This window comes from Protopterus annectens, chromosome 2.part1, assembly GCF_019279795.1.
Source record: "Protopterus annectens isolate FY-2018-M chromosome 2.part1, PAN1.0, whole genome shotgun sequence".
NCBI lineage: Eukaryota > Metazoa > Chordata > Ceratodontiformes > Protopteridae > Protopterus > Protopterus annectens.
This window is the reverse complement of record NC_056729.1, coordinates 84,128,386-84,143,004: the sequence shown is the minus strand read 5'-3', so window position 1 is coordinate 84,143,004 and position 14,619 is coordinate 84,128,386. Positions and strand designations below refer to the sequence as shown.

The following is a 14,619-nucleotide window of genomic DNA, read 5'->3' as shown; positions in this document are numbered from 1 at the left end:
TTATCTGAAGTAGTTAACTTCATTTGATCAGCAACCTGTGGGAGAGTCCCCAGCTACCACAACTTGGGAGGCCCTTATGGGAGGATATTCCAGAGTACTGCAGAGCCAAAGGACACCCTTCCTCTGGAAATCAGATCCAATTTATAAAGTGTAATGAAAGTGTGAGAGGAAGCCCAAGTAGCAGCTGAACAAATGTCATCCAGAGGGACCTTCGACCAGAAGGCCGCAGAAATAGCCACAGAACGGGTAGAGTGCGCCCGAACACACCAGAGCTTCTGTATGCAAGAAGAATGCATTGTGAAATCCACCTAGCTAAGGTTACCCAAGTCACTGGTTTACCCAGACAGGACTTAGCAAATGAAACAAAGAGCTGTTCTGATTTTCGAAAAACAGCTGTTGTGTAGGTAAAATCGTAACTGTCTATGTACATCCAAGCAATGGAGTCTATACTCTCCTTTGTTGAGATAATTAGGGAAGAAGACAGGCAGGTTGATAGATTGGTTGATATTGGCTTCGGAAGCCACTTTAGGTAGAAAAGAGGGGTTAGTCCTGTGGGAAACTGTCTTTACGAAAAATTATGTATGGGGGCTTACTGCAAAGAGCCTGAAGCTCCGATATTCTTCTGGCTGAAGTAATGGCAATCAGGAAGGTAGTTTTCCAAGATACAAACTTCAAGTCAACCGAAGCTGCGGGCTCAAAAGGAGGACCAGTCAGAGCCTGGAGAACTAGGGTTAAATCCCATGGAGGGACTGCTTCCTTAACAGGGGGTCTCAAAAGGAAGATGCCTTTCAGAAAGGTCTTGCAGATCTTAGATGATGCCAGGGGGCCAAATTTGTTTCCAACGTGAAAGTGGGAAATTGTTGCCAGTTGAACTTTAACAGCTGATGAGCTATCTCCCTGATGGAAAATTTGATAAAAAAAAAAAAAAAATCGAGGACTGCTGGAATAGGAGCCGTAAAGGGGTCCAAATTCCTATGCTCCACCCAGATAGAAAAACATTTCCATTTACTCTTGTAGATTTTTCTGGTAGAGGGTTTATGAGCGGCCACCAGAATGGCTTTAACCGAGGATGAGATACCGGGAGTCCTAGTCATCAAGGGAACTGGATTACCCAAGCCGAGAGCTTGAGGTTGTCCAGGTCAGGGGTCCTCAATCCCAGGGGATGAGAAATCAGATCTGGAAGGGGATCTAAGATCCAGGGAGAATGCACTTGATGAGACCGTAGACAAGGGAACCATGTTTGACGAGGCCAGAATGGGGCTATGAGGATAACTCTGCTGCCCAACCGACGAGCTTTCTGCAAGAATTTTGTCATTAACGGAAGAGGAGGATAAGCATAAAGAAGACTGGATGGCCAAGAATGAACTAGAGCGTCTCTGGGGTTTTCCCCTGGTGGGGGAATTAGAGCGAAAAACCCGCTGCACTTTGCATTCAAAGGCGATGTGAACAGATTGCAGCAAGGTTGATCCCATCTGAGGATGATCTGTTTCACTACTAAGGGGTTGAGAGACCACTCGTAGGGTGAGAGGATAGTCCGACTCAGCTTGTCTGCAAGGATGTTTGACCAACCCGGTATGTACGTTGCTATGAGAAAGCGGTTGGTGGATATCGCCCATTCCCACACTCTCATGGCCTCTCGGCAAAGTGGGTAAGATCTGGTTCCCCCTTGCTTGTTGATGTACCAGACCACTGACATGTTGTCCGTTTGAATTGCAATAGTCCCCAGGGGAAAAAGGGCTTGGAGAGCTTGCAATGCTAGAAAAACTGTCCTCATCTCCAGGACATTGATATGCAAAAAGGTCTCTGTGTGAGTCCACGTGCCTTGGAAGGTGCTGCCCATGCACTGCCCCCCCCCCACCCGAGGCGAGACACGTCCGTGGTCACTGTGACTTGGGGTGGGGACATGGAGAAGGGGCACCCCTCCCGGAGATGCTTGGAATGGAGCCACCAAAGTAGAGATTCCCTGCAAATTCTGCTGAGAGGAATAGGAGCAGACAAGGGATGAAGCAGAATGGACCACTGGACCTGCAAGGTCCAATGGAGAATCCTCATATTCAGATGCGCGAGCGGTGACAAGTTTGAGGACGCTGCCATGGACCCCAGAGCCCTCAGGACTAACTCCGTTGGAGGGGCTGAGGACTGAAGAAGAGCCAAAACATGTAGGTTTAGATTGCGCAGTCTGTCCGACGTCAGAAAGACTTTGGATTGAATCGTATCTATCCTGGCTCCTATGAAATCCAAAATTTGAGTAGGCTGAAAGGAGTATTTCTTGTGGTTGATCGTGATCCCTAGATAGCAGGCGAGATGTAGGAAGTAGTCTCTTGCTGAACATAGTAGATGCCTGGTGGGGGCGGCTAGGAGCCAGTCGTCCAGGTAAGGAAAGACCTGAATTCCCTGAAGCCTCAGGTGGGCCGCTACAACTGCCATGACCTTGGTGAACACCCTGGGGGCTGTAGTGAGACTTAAGGGTAGGACCCTGAACTGATAGTGGCTGGCTCCCAGCCGAAAGCGGAGGAACCTCCTGGATCGCCTGTCCATTAGAACATGGTAGTAGCATCCTTGAGGTCTATGGAGCACATCCAGTCGTTCTCCTGTAATAGTGGGAGAATGGATTGTATGGTGACCATCCGGAACTTTTATTTGGCAACTGACAGGTTCAGTGTGGACAGGTCGAGAATTGGCCATAAGTCCCCCAGAGAGGACGTGCTGGATGGCTCTTTTTTCTAGAAGTTCTTTTACTTCTAGGGCTGCTACCTCCCTCTGATTGGGTGGTACATTGGGGAGGTGCCCCGACTGGGGGGTGGGGGAGTATTTAGGAATGGGATTGAGTAACCTCTGGATATGATCCGGAGCACCCAGCGATCTGTCGTAATGGACTCCCGATGTGCTAGATGCTCTGAGAAGCGCCCCCCGACTGCCTCCAGAGAGGAGCACTTGGGCAACCCCTCAGGGTTGCTGCACGGGTCGATCAGAAAAGGGTTCCCTCGACCCAAAATTCTTCGCCCCCCCCCCCTCTGCCTCTGGGCCGGCGTCCACCCTGTCCTCCTCTGCCTCTGAAGGACAAGGGATCCGGAGCGAAATGGGATTGTTGGGATTTCCGGAACCACATCTTCTGTCCTCTTTGATTCCTGGAGAAGGACCTCTGAGGAGCAGAGAAGCGGATCCCGACAGCAGACAATGTTTTCCCATCCTTCTCGCTCTGGAGTAGCGTATCGCAGACTGTCTTGCCAAAACGCGTAGAACCATCAAAGGGGGCGTTCACGAAGGATGCCTTGAAGGGTTCCGCAAAGTCGCAGAGACGGAGCCAGGCTTGTCTCGTAAAACAATGCCTGTTCCGCTGGCTCTAGCCGCTCCTTCCATGGCATGGGAAAGAAGCCGCACAGAGGTATTCGTAATAGACTTAAGAGTGGCCAATCGTGCCGAGAAGGTCCATTTGTCCTCGGCCGACATGAACTCTGGGGGTGACCCAGCGTACTCTTTAATTAGGTCTCGCTGTAGTCGAATCACGTGTGCCATATAGTTCAGTGACCTTACAGAGAAGGTTGCTGAAGCGAACATCCGCTTTCCGAGGCGGTCCATCGCCCGAGACTCCTTGTCTGGAGGATGTACTGAGGAACTTTCCTGTGCTAATTCCTTCTTGGTGGCAGCCGCCACCACCATGGCATCTACAGGGGCACCTTTGCTCCAAACTGTCCTGTCTGTGGGGGGGGCTGAGAATCCTGTCCGGTCTCTTGGGTATTGGCTCCACAGTGTCCAGCTCCTTCCATGTCCTGGTAGTTATGAGGTCCACCAGGGGATCGGCGGGAGGGGACACCCAAGAGGTAGATGGGCCTGCGAATGCCTCCAGAAAGACAGACTCGTCCGAGGAAAGCTTTTGGGCTGACCACCCCCCCTCTAATACGAAGCATTTCCATAATGTCTCTGAAGGAGACGTCTTCGGGGGGTGACCTGGGGGAACCTTCCCCTTCCTCCAAGTCAGTGTCTTCTGTGAGGGACTCGGGTGAGTCCAAGTGCCTCCTCTTGCACTTACGTTTGTGAGGGACCTCCTCGGGGGGGCTGTCCGAGGAGGGCTCACCAACAATGTCCTGTTCCTCCATGGGAACCACCTGGGATGTAGGCGCAGGCTGTCCCTGTGGCCGGATGATGGAAGACAGGCCCGAAGAGGAAATGGTGGGTGGATCCATAGCCAGAGCCTGGGACCTCGAATCCCTCGAAAGAACCCTCTCCACGACGTCGAATGCCGAGGGTGAGCTGCTCTCCCTAGGATCCAAAAGCAGTCCCCTCGGATCCGGCGTGTGGATCGGCGCCGGAGATGACCCGATCGGATCCAAAAGGGCAGTGCGATCTGACCTCAATGGAGCCAAAGGCACACTAACCCCTCCGGATCCGACGCTCATCTCACGGCCCCAAGAGCTTGGAACCGAAAAGAGATCCGACAAACTCGAAGGTACAGTTGGATCCGAAGTAGGAAACACTGTCTGCGCCGACACCACCCCGGCTCCGAAGCTATTCGGATCCGACAGCTCAGAACCCTGGTAGCGGGTCGGAGAAGGAGCAATGGGGGCAAAAAAGGCGGTTGAGCAGCTGGGCCTGAAGAAATTGACGCATCATCCGATCCATATCCACGTCAGATAAACTTCTAGTGGACCCGAATGAGGCTGCCGAGGCTGGCCGGGAAGGCCGCCTGGATGACCTCAAAGGTGACCGGGTCTCCTCCTCCGGCTCCGGGGAGAAACATGGAGATTGAAGCCTGGAGGGGGAAGACCCGCAGACCTTAAGAGGGGAGGCTACAGCTGCTTAGATGGCGGGGCTGAGGGAGCTGAATCGGCCCGCCTCTTGTGGCTATGATATGCCTGTCTCTCTCCCGCTCTTTATCCTTCCTGTCTTTTTTCCTCGCTTCCCTTTCCTCCTGAGCCGAAGTGGGAGTTTGAATCCCAGCCAGGGGAGTGGGCACGTTCGGTCGGGCAAATGCAGCCGCGGCTGGCGCCATGGAGGGGGAAGAGGACGAAGCTGAATCCGGGGGCAAAAGGCCAGCGAGGACTAGCTTGGTCCGCCTATCCCTCAAAGCCCTGGGGTTGAAGGCTGCACAGATAGCGCAGCCTGAAGAAAGATGGTCTACACCCAGACAAATAACTCACAGAGTGTGGCCATCCGCTGGGGACAGCTTATGGCCAAACTCAAAGTATTTTGAAAAAAATAGCTTTTGGGGCCTCGGACATACTAACAAAATTAGGCCCACACGCATACACAGACAGAAGGGGGGAGGGGATTTAAATTTACACTAACTAAGGAACTAAAGATAAACTAACGATAAACTACCCAGATAGATAGGAGAGAAGGGGTGTCACACACACTCAGAAAAAGTGAATTTAAGTGGAAAAAAGTTAAATAATCTACACAACTCACAAAACCTAATGCTAGGAGCTCATTCTCAGATGCTTCAAAAAGTCGCGGCAAACTCGATCTGAGGGTTAGAGGGAGGTAGCAGGGCATTATGGGTAGGGGGAGGAGCTTGGAGCTCGGATCTTTGCTAGGAAAGCTGCTGAATCTGATCCAATACCCACAGGTTGCTGATCAAATGAAGTTAACTACTTCAGATCCCATTCTATCCTTATTTCTTGACCCTCCCTCCAATTGTTCATCCCTTTCAACTTTTAATTAAAAAAAGTCTCCTTGTGTTATGTATATGAGCCTTAACTGTAGCTGTAAAATACTCCTTCAAATCAGGTAACCTTAAACTACCTTATTATACTGGGAGGATCAATTTATCTTATTTAATTCTTACACTCTCTCTCTCCCAGACAAATTCTTTCTTTATTAATTTTTGTCCACAACCTCTCTTCTGGTTGATAAAAATATGCATGAGCTCTATATACAACTAATAATCAGAGATCCTACAAATGTATTGAGAGATTTCTGAAACTGTATGAACATTTATATAAAGCAGAGCGATAGGACAAACAGGAAAATGCACAAATGGGAATATTTATGAAACACTGAGTTATGCAAAGGTTAGAGAAAGATGACAATCAATAATTAAATCCCATTATACGAAACAGTCTGCAGATGCATGCAATTAATCATAAGGGGCCAGAACTGAAGTGAAATGTTCATGTTACAGTGTAAGTGACATTTGAAGGAATACTGGTAAACACTGAATACAAGAAAAGAAGTTGAAACTGTGGCAGGTGAATAAGTTATACATACAGTTGCTTCCCCAGCATCCTTAGTCCTTTAATGTATTTAATATAATAGTGCACAATTTAGTTTATTTAAAGATAGCCAGATGACTTCTTTTTAGGGCTAAAAGCATGCATTTTCCACATCTGGGAGGGGGGAAAAGACAAGAAAAAAAAACAACAACTAATGTTAAGTGGGACCACAGGTGCTAACATATAGTGTTATTTGTTTGTTGCAAGTTAAAAGTGGATGGGAGTTCTGAAAATCTATTTTTTTTGTGTGCGCGCGTTTTCATCAAAGCAAAAAGTCTTGAAAAAATTGATATAGGTTTAAATGGAGACAAGAAGCAACTACACAAGAGATCGGCCTGTCAAATATAAGCATATGCATGTATGCTAAAAGTCTAAAATTTACATTCAAAAGAACTGACATGTAACAGGCGACAGCAAGAGCTTTCTATCACAATGGCTACTCTATATTACTAAAGTATGCACACTGCCTTAAAAGTATAGACAAAAAGCAAAGCAGTCTGAATTATATTAAGTAGTGCAGGGTGCAAATAGCAATGCTGTAGAGACACATTTAGATAGAAATCATCATGCGAATTTGACAAAAGGGTTTTGGGTGGACATTCGGCAGAACAGTCCACGAGTAATAACACTGACTGCTAGAGGGGCTCCAACAGTTATAAAAGATAGAAGAAAACTGTGATGGTAAATCTGTGGCAGTAAGGGGCTACAGAGACAGGGAAGGAGGATTACACTAGCATATCTTTATATTCAGTCTGAAGTGCTATTATGGAGCTTAAGAGAATTTTTAAAAAAAAAAATAAGCTTTCATCAAGGAATATTGTTTATTGGTGGGGACTGGAACTGGATAAGCAATACGAGGGATTAATTGGGGACATAGAAAAGAAGAACTATATGCAAATATTTGGTATGGAAGACGGGAATTCAGCAATACAAGCACATACATATTCCCCAAGATGCAAAAACTGGGCTAGACTGGATGGAAATTATATTTCATAAAGCATGTATACTTAACTAAAAGCTCTGACACACATCTAAACTATTTCAGATCATGCACCAACAAAAGCCAATACAATGATGCATGGTAATGAAGTAAAAATGAGACAATAGTGTTTTCCAACTTAACATATTAAAAAGGTAGGAATTTAAGGAATGAGCGGTGGAAATGATTCAATAGTTATTAAGGAAGATAGAAATATCTTCCAAAGGGATAGCAACTGAGTGGGACAACAAGAAAATGGAGCTTAGAAGTGTAGTAGAAATAAGACAGGGAGAAAGTTATGGAGAGAAATATGAATTAGTATGATTGACATGTTAAATTATTGTAAAATAAGGGGAATCTTACAGAACTGAAGGAACAACTGCAGAATACTAAAGGAAAAATAAAGACTTTTGATAATATGTAGGAATTTAGAAAGGTTGCTTTTAAGAAGTCAACTATTTTTAATAACTCTACAGCACAACCATTTCTTACCACAATGACTTATGCAACAAAGTAGAAAGGGGTGTCACCAAACCAAGGAAGTCTACAACAAGAAAATAACCACAGATCCTACAGAGGTATTACAAATACTTTGGAATTATTTTTATAAAGCAGAGGAAACCATGAAAAGGAACAAACAAAATATTTATTATTATTTATTTATTTACATTTGTTGACCGGGAAAATCCGACTGGACACAGGTCCTTTTTCAGCGGAGGCCCAAGGAGAAAAGCTCCACAATAAAAACAACAATCAATTACAAGTTACAAGTATAGGTAAGTTTTGTTTAACAATAGTAGTAAACAGTTACAGTTCAAAATTAAATTATTTAGTTAAATGGTTCAACACTTATATCATTGGTGCCATAAAGACTAAAGTATTTTAATAGTTGAGCTAACAGCTATTACCCTTGAATAACAGTGGCTAAGATTACAGCTGAGATATAGGTTTACACGCAATGTATTTGGCTGCAATCCAAGGTAGTTAGAGGGGTGGAAGAAAGGGATTAGAGAGGTTGGGGTAGAGATGTTAGAGAGGTTTGTTACAGGGGTTATATGTCTAGTGCTCTTTTAGATGAGATTTTAGAGCAGCTTTGAAGTTAGTGTGTGATGACACAGACGTTATAGTGTGAGGAAGGGTATTCCATAATTTTGCTATAGAACAGGAGAAGAGAGCTTCTCCAGCAGAGTTCCTGGTTTTAGTTACCTGTAATTGATTTTTGTTGCTGGAGCATAGTGGTCTGGTGGTATGATAGGGTTGGAGTAGATTTTGGAGGGAGGGGACTTTTAGAGGATGATTTAGTAGTTTGTGGGTGAGTGAGAGTTGGTACCATTGAAGGAGGTGAGGGAGTTCTAGCCAGCCTAGTTCAGTAAGTGAGGTGCAGTGGTGGCTACTGTAGTTTGCGCCAGTGGCAAATCTTGCTATTTTGTTGCAGCAAGTTTCGAGTTTACCTAACTCACTTTGCCTTAGGTTGGTAAATATTGGAGAGGCATAGAGTAGGGTGGAGATAAGGCGGCTATTTGCAACTGAAATCTTGGCTGTTTTGGTGAGGAATTGCTTATTTCTGTATAAAACTCCTAGTTTTTTTTGTGTACCTTTTTATGGTTAATGAGATGTGGATGTCAAACTTGAGGTTATTGTCAATTTCAACTCCAAGTAGTTTGGTGTGGAATTTATGGAAGACTTAATTATAACCAAGGTTTAGAGAAAGATGGAGCTCCATAATTAACTAAGCTAGGGAGAGATAAGCCAGAAACTGTGATACATACTTAATCACAGAAGTATCCAGGAAAAGAGAGCAATTCTGAAGAAGTCTGAAAGCTGGGCAGATAAAAATTCAAAATGTCAGCTTTAATATCCTCAAGGTGGTTTTGAGTATGTAACCATGCACACCTCCTCATAACTGTCCTAGTGGCAGCACCCTGGAAGTAGCATCAGCAGAATCATAAGCACATTTCAAAGGATGAGTACTTGAGACACAGAAGAAATAAGATTACATAAAGCTGTTTTACTTGGGATGAGGGAATAAATCATATAATGTTTCATCATGTTCTCCAAAGAAGTAAGCATACACCAACTTATTTGCTTGGCAATTGAGAATTCTAAAAAAATGCAGAAAATACTTTTTCCCAAAAATATATCAAATGCTTTAACCACCCTTGTCAGTAGTGGAGAGACTGGTATTAACCAAATGTTTAGCAGCATTACAGTTATCATAAAAATCACTACTGGGTAAAACTTGTGAGTTAGAACAAAAGCTTACAAGACTGAGGAGCTTTATATAATCTATTCGCTTTTTCAGGGCAACCAGGCTGCCTGTCAGGCAAGCTATAGGCCGTTAACAAATATATCCCCAAAGCTGAAAGAACAAGAGGAACTGGTATAGGTTCAGGAAATTCCAGCTGAAGCATGTCATAATAATTCTTTAGAGACCATGGAATGCCATTATACTCTAACTGAAACAATTGTTTTTTTCTGAAAATAGTTTTAGAGAAAGAGAATACTTTGAGGGGAATGACAGAAGACACACTGTCCTCAGAATATGAATAAGAAAACATGAGAAAAAATAGTTGCTGTCCATTCAGTCATTTTGTGGTTTAAAAATCTTGAAATACATCAGAAAAACCAAGAATCTTTTTCTCTCTTGCCAAAAACTGCAGCACTGAAAGTGTCAAGAGCCTGAATTAAACCCAGAACTAAGCCGAATAAATCACTCCTGTCTTCTGTCTCAATTACTTTTGGCACATGTCAATAATTTTGCTTCTTTTTGACTTGAATTTCTGAAGAAGCAGAAACACTTTTTCCAGGAAAATGCTTCTTTAGGGACAGGCATTTCAGTCTGGCTAGGCAGAAATAATTCTCCCTTAAAAAGGGGTGAAGAAAAATTATCAGAAGGCCTTTAAGGTGAAATGGAATATATAGAAATAAAAACTGTTAAGTGATGGAAATGAGGGGTAGTTAGAGAGCACGTGGCATAAGATGCATAGCTTGTGGATGACAAAGGGGAGATGTTGATTGGTAGGGTTAGTTACGTAGCCCTGAATTAATTTCTGCTGGGTAGAGAAGAATGGATAAAGAAACTCTGCAGAAAGATATTCTTCATCAGCAGGAGAGTTGTGATAATTCAGAGATTTAAAATAAAGGTTAGATTATTTAGACTGAGATGTCAAGATTGGTACACCTAGTAGAAGGTGTAAAAAGACATGATAATGGAAGGGGGGGTAGTTCGTATGTAAATAGATAGTATTTTAATTTCTTTTAAGTTTTTTCTTTTTTTTCCCTAGCCCAGTTACTATTTTACTTTTGAGGAGCTGATTTTTTTCATCTTTTTGTAATAGGTTGTTGGAAAACAAGAAAGTCTGAGGTGGCAACGTGAATCAGAAAAGGGTATCAGAAAGTACACTGAATAAAAATAAATCAATATTTTTATACTTTACCTCTATACAGTCAGGCTGTCAGACTGCTATATGTAATGCAAATTTATGTTGCTTAAAATAGTAGTGAACAGGATGTCTGCTTGATTTTTAGTTTATAATAAAGCTTAATTCGTCTATACTTTTATGTTTTAATAGTCACTGTAATGTTTGCAATGTTGTTAAAATACTCTTCAATAATAATTATGTTTAAAAAAATCCTCCTCCAAGGGCATTACGGTAGCTACAGAGGATGTATCGAGACAATACCAACCGGGAGCCAAAGAAAAAGATGAATGATATGAGAAACCACAAGTGGTCATAGTACAGTCACCCCATGCGCAGCTGAAACGTTTTAGTAAGTTGCTGTGGTGGCAAAGGCAGTTTATTAAATAATTTTCTTCTTTTTGTGGGTAGATGATGAAGAAGTAAGAAATCAGCATGTTGTTCCGTGGTAAAGTTGAAAAAGATGCAGGATTCCCAAAGAAGCCTGACAGCAGTAGTCAGTAAAGGAGGTAAATAGTAAATACAGTCCCCTTTTCCACCAAACATACAGTGAAATGCACTTTAAACACTTACTCTAAGCTCCCAAAAGTAAATTAACAAATTTTAACATGATAAAAGTAATTTTAACTTTTTTCCAGAAAAAGTAGAAAGTAATGCACTTATTTAATAAAGTTATAAAAGTCGTGTAACAGTCTATAAAATCACCCCCCCCAACATAAAATATTTAATTTTAAAGAAATTTTAAAGAAAAAAAGTTCACTTTTAATCAGAAAATTAAAAAGTGGAAGTCTTTTCCCATAAAGGGAATATAACTACCCAGCAATGGAATGCATTAACTGATCATCAAATCTTTGAAAGCCAGCAAGAGGAACACACTTTGGTGGCATTGCCCAAACCAGTCTTTTTCCAGCTCAGCTTGAGATGACTAATGGTTTGAGTGCATTAAAGTTGTCCTTGAAGCTTTGGAAGACGGACTGCAGTTGCCTTCTTAGCAGTATATAACCCATACAGCTCATGCTACTGTAGCACAGATCAAGATGAACATCAACAGTACCAGTGATGAGAACTCTGTAAAAATGGTAAATATAATGTGGTATGAATCAAAATGCATATTACAAAAGGATTGCTAATAGTTGTGCAAATAAGTGTTAAAGCTGGTTTTAATATGTAAATAATGAACCACTACACTTTATTTTCATTGATACAAGATCTTTACATCACATCTAAGGCAGATATAATCTCTATCAAATTTAGACCACACAGAGGTTACAACCAAGTTTAACCTACCACTGAGATTTGTATCACAATAAGTTGGCATAATAGTTAAGGTGTTTGCTTACAAACACAAGATGTAGGGTTTGATTCTCAAATGGGTTAACTGGCTAGGCTTAAAAGTGGGCCACACGAGCAGTAGTCCTACTAGGTGACTTCAACTACCCCTCCATCAACTGGGAAAACTACTCATGCACCAATACACTGGTAGTACTAACCTATAAGCCTAAAGGGGAATGTCAGATGACGGACAGATTCTGGGTGTAAAGAAAAAAAGAAAACATTTTAATATCATTTTGGTGTACCCTCCCAGCTGGCAACTAAATATGAAGTGTTCTTTAAACTTTATAAACACAGGTTAATGGGTGGAGTTACTAATTACTTTTACTGCTAAAGGCATAATTTGTGATTTCTTGCAATTTCACCTACTCCCATAATGAACTTCATTTTACAGCCTTCACAATACACAACTGGTTAACTGTCTCAAAACAAAGCATCTAAACCAAAATACAGGAATATAAACCCAACTAGAAATCAAAACTATACTCTACAGACCCTCTTATGCTCATCACTGCTGAAAAGGCTACCTTTCAACCACTTAGAATAAAATACCTCCGCATACCTGAAGCACCAATAATCTTGCTAAATTCATAACACTGCTGACATATATTCTTTAGATCTATGTGTTACATCAGTTGACAAAGGTATTAGCCTTACCTAGAAGTGTGATCATTTACACTTTCCATGTTATTATTCCACTAAGATTTTTCCTATGACCTTTCTGTAAATAACCTGTAAATATTTAATTCTGTTACTGATGCCTCAACATAATTTTGACAAAATACCATATTTGTTAAGAAAACATCTGTTCTTGTTATACACTGTTTTAAAATGCTCTAATTGTATTGTTTGTACAAAAAACAGTCGCAAATTCTGATGGAAATTATTTAACACACAATAAAACCTCCAGTTAGCGCTTTTGTCTCCCTTTTACTACACAGAGACTTCTTCAGACTGAAGTAAAAAAACAGACACTTTTAAAAGTCCTAAAAACATCACATGATCACTTATAAGCATCACAATCTAATAAAAATACATTTATATACATTTTAAGATTCAACTAGATAACCAATATGTTATATATTCATACCAAGCAACATATTTTCATCCCTAATGAACATCAATGCTTCAATCCTTTCCTTTTTAAGTACGTACCACTCACTCGCACACACATTCGCACATCCAGCCAATTTATAGTGTCCAGTCCACCTACTGCATGTCAGTGGAATGTGAGAGGAAACCCACACAACCGCAGGAATTACATGCAAACTCTGCACAGAAGGCACCTCAGCTGAGAATCGAACAGGAGAACCTCTTGCTGTGAGGTGACAATGCTAACTGCTGCATCACCGCGACTGCCAAATTAATTACAAACCTTACTATTGAAAAAAATGCATCCCATTTCCAACTTTCACTGCCTATATAGACAAATTTTTTTTGTTTTACTTCACAACCTGCTTCTCCCAAAGTCTTCCAGATCGGCACAATCTCTAGTCAATTCAGAATCTAAGTGCAGGCCACCCACTGTTATTTCAGTTTAGTTACTGAACAAATACTCAACAAGGTAGAATATGACCAAGACAAACACATGCAGATATCCACTCTGAAGTTCTTCAGTAAGTCAGTAGCCTTTAACTGTTTCCATGAGTTTTCCTATAACCAATGTTAGGCTAATTTGTCCTACAACTTCCTGGTTCATCCTTTGAGCTGTTTTGACATTCTTCTGTAATGGTTCTAACAGATGTCAGTTCTAGACCTGCTGTTATTCTTCTAGGATCTACAGTGATACTAAACAGGTCAGAAAGAAAAATGGTCAACCCACCTGTGTTCTTCAGGAGTAATATGTCTGGCCTATTAGCCTGGTCTCCCCTTCGTTGCCTGTTTACCCTTCCACTTCTATGTTACAAAATCTATACATTTACTTACTTGTGAAAGCCTCAATGAAGGAAAAGCAATATTAAGAGGGAAAAAAAAAAAAAAACTTACTTGTACCTTCTATGAGCAGCTCTTGCCCATGGCTGCCCAAAAGAGTGCGGGATAAAAATGGAGCGAAGTCCACAAAGATTTCTCTCAGAAGAGGTGCAGCTTTTTCTAATGCATTTTCAAGCCTTTCTGAAATACTGATGACAATAACAAAAATGTTAAATGGAATACATAAACTTCTAAGAGCATAACATAGTAGTCTAGAGTTTCAAGCTGTATAAACAGTTTTCACTTCTTTTATAAGGTACAGAATACTGTAATACTGGGAAAAACCATCTAATAACTTAATTGCTGTTCAAGATATATCAGTTCAATTCAAACAAATGTGGTTACAATTCTCTTCACTTTCTCATATACTGTTAAGGGAGCTAATGCACCAACAATTGGAATCAAATTGACCAAAAGTTCAATTAGAATGTTATTACCTCATATTGGAAGCAGAGTCCTCTGGCACTGAAGACAGCGTTGGGACAGATGGCAGATGCGCACTTGAAGCACCACTACCTACAAGTTAAATAAGTGCATGAGTTTCCTAAATATAACAGGCCACTGCAAGACAGCCATTAATGTCTGCAGCTCAGCTGATGAGACAAAGCCCAGCAGTGAGCAGTAAAGGCAATAAAACACTGAGACACATTTGTCTTATGCTGGATGCAGCAGTTTATTTTGCACCTCTATTTATGTGAATAGCCTG

At 42.0% G+C, this 14,619-nt stretch overlaps 1 protein-coding gene across 1 annotated transcript in view; it reads right to left on the bottom strand.

The window, feature by feature from the left end:
- LRBA (LPS responsive beige-like anchor protein) overlaps positions 1 to 14,619 on the bottom strand; it is a 4,045,850-nt gene that overhangs the window by 2,604,097 nt on the left and 1,427,134 nt on the right. The window contains exons 31-32 of the mRNA XM_044063433.1: positions 14,351 to 14,429; positions 13,929 to 14,062 (exon numbers count right to left, since the gene is read on the bottom strand). Of these exons, the coding sequence (XP_043919368.1) occupies positions 13,929 to 14,062; positions 14,351 to 14,429 (213 nt within the window). The remainder of the gene's footprint in view (positions 1 to 13,928; positions 14,063 to 14,350; positions 14,430 to 14,619) is intronic.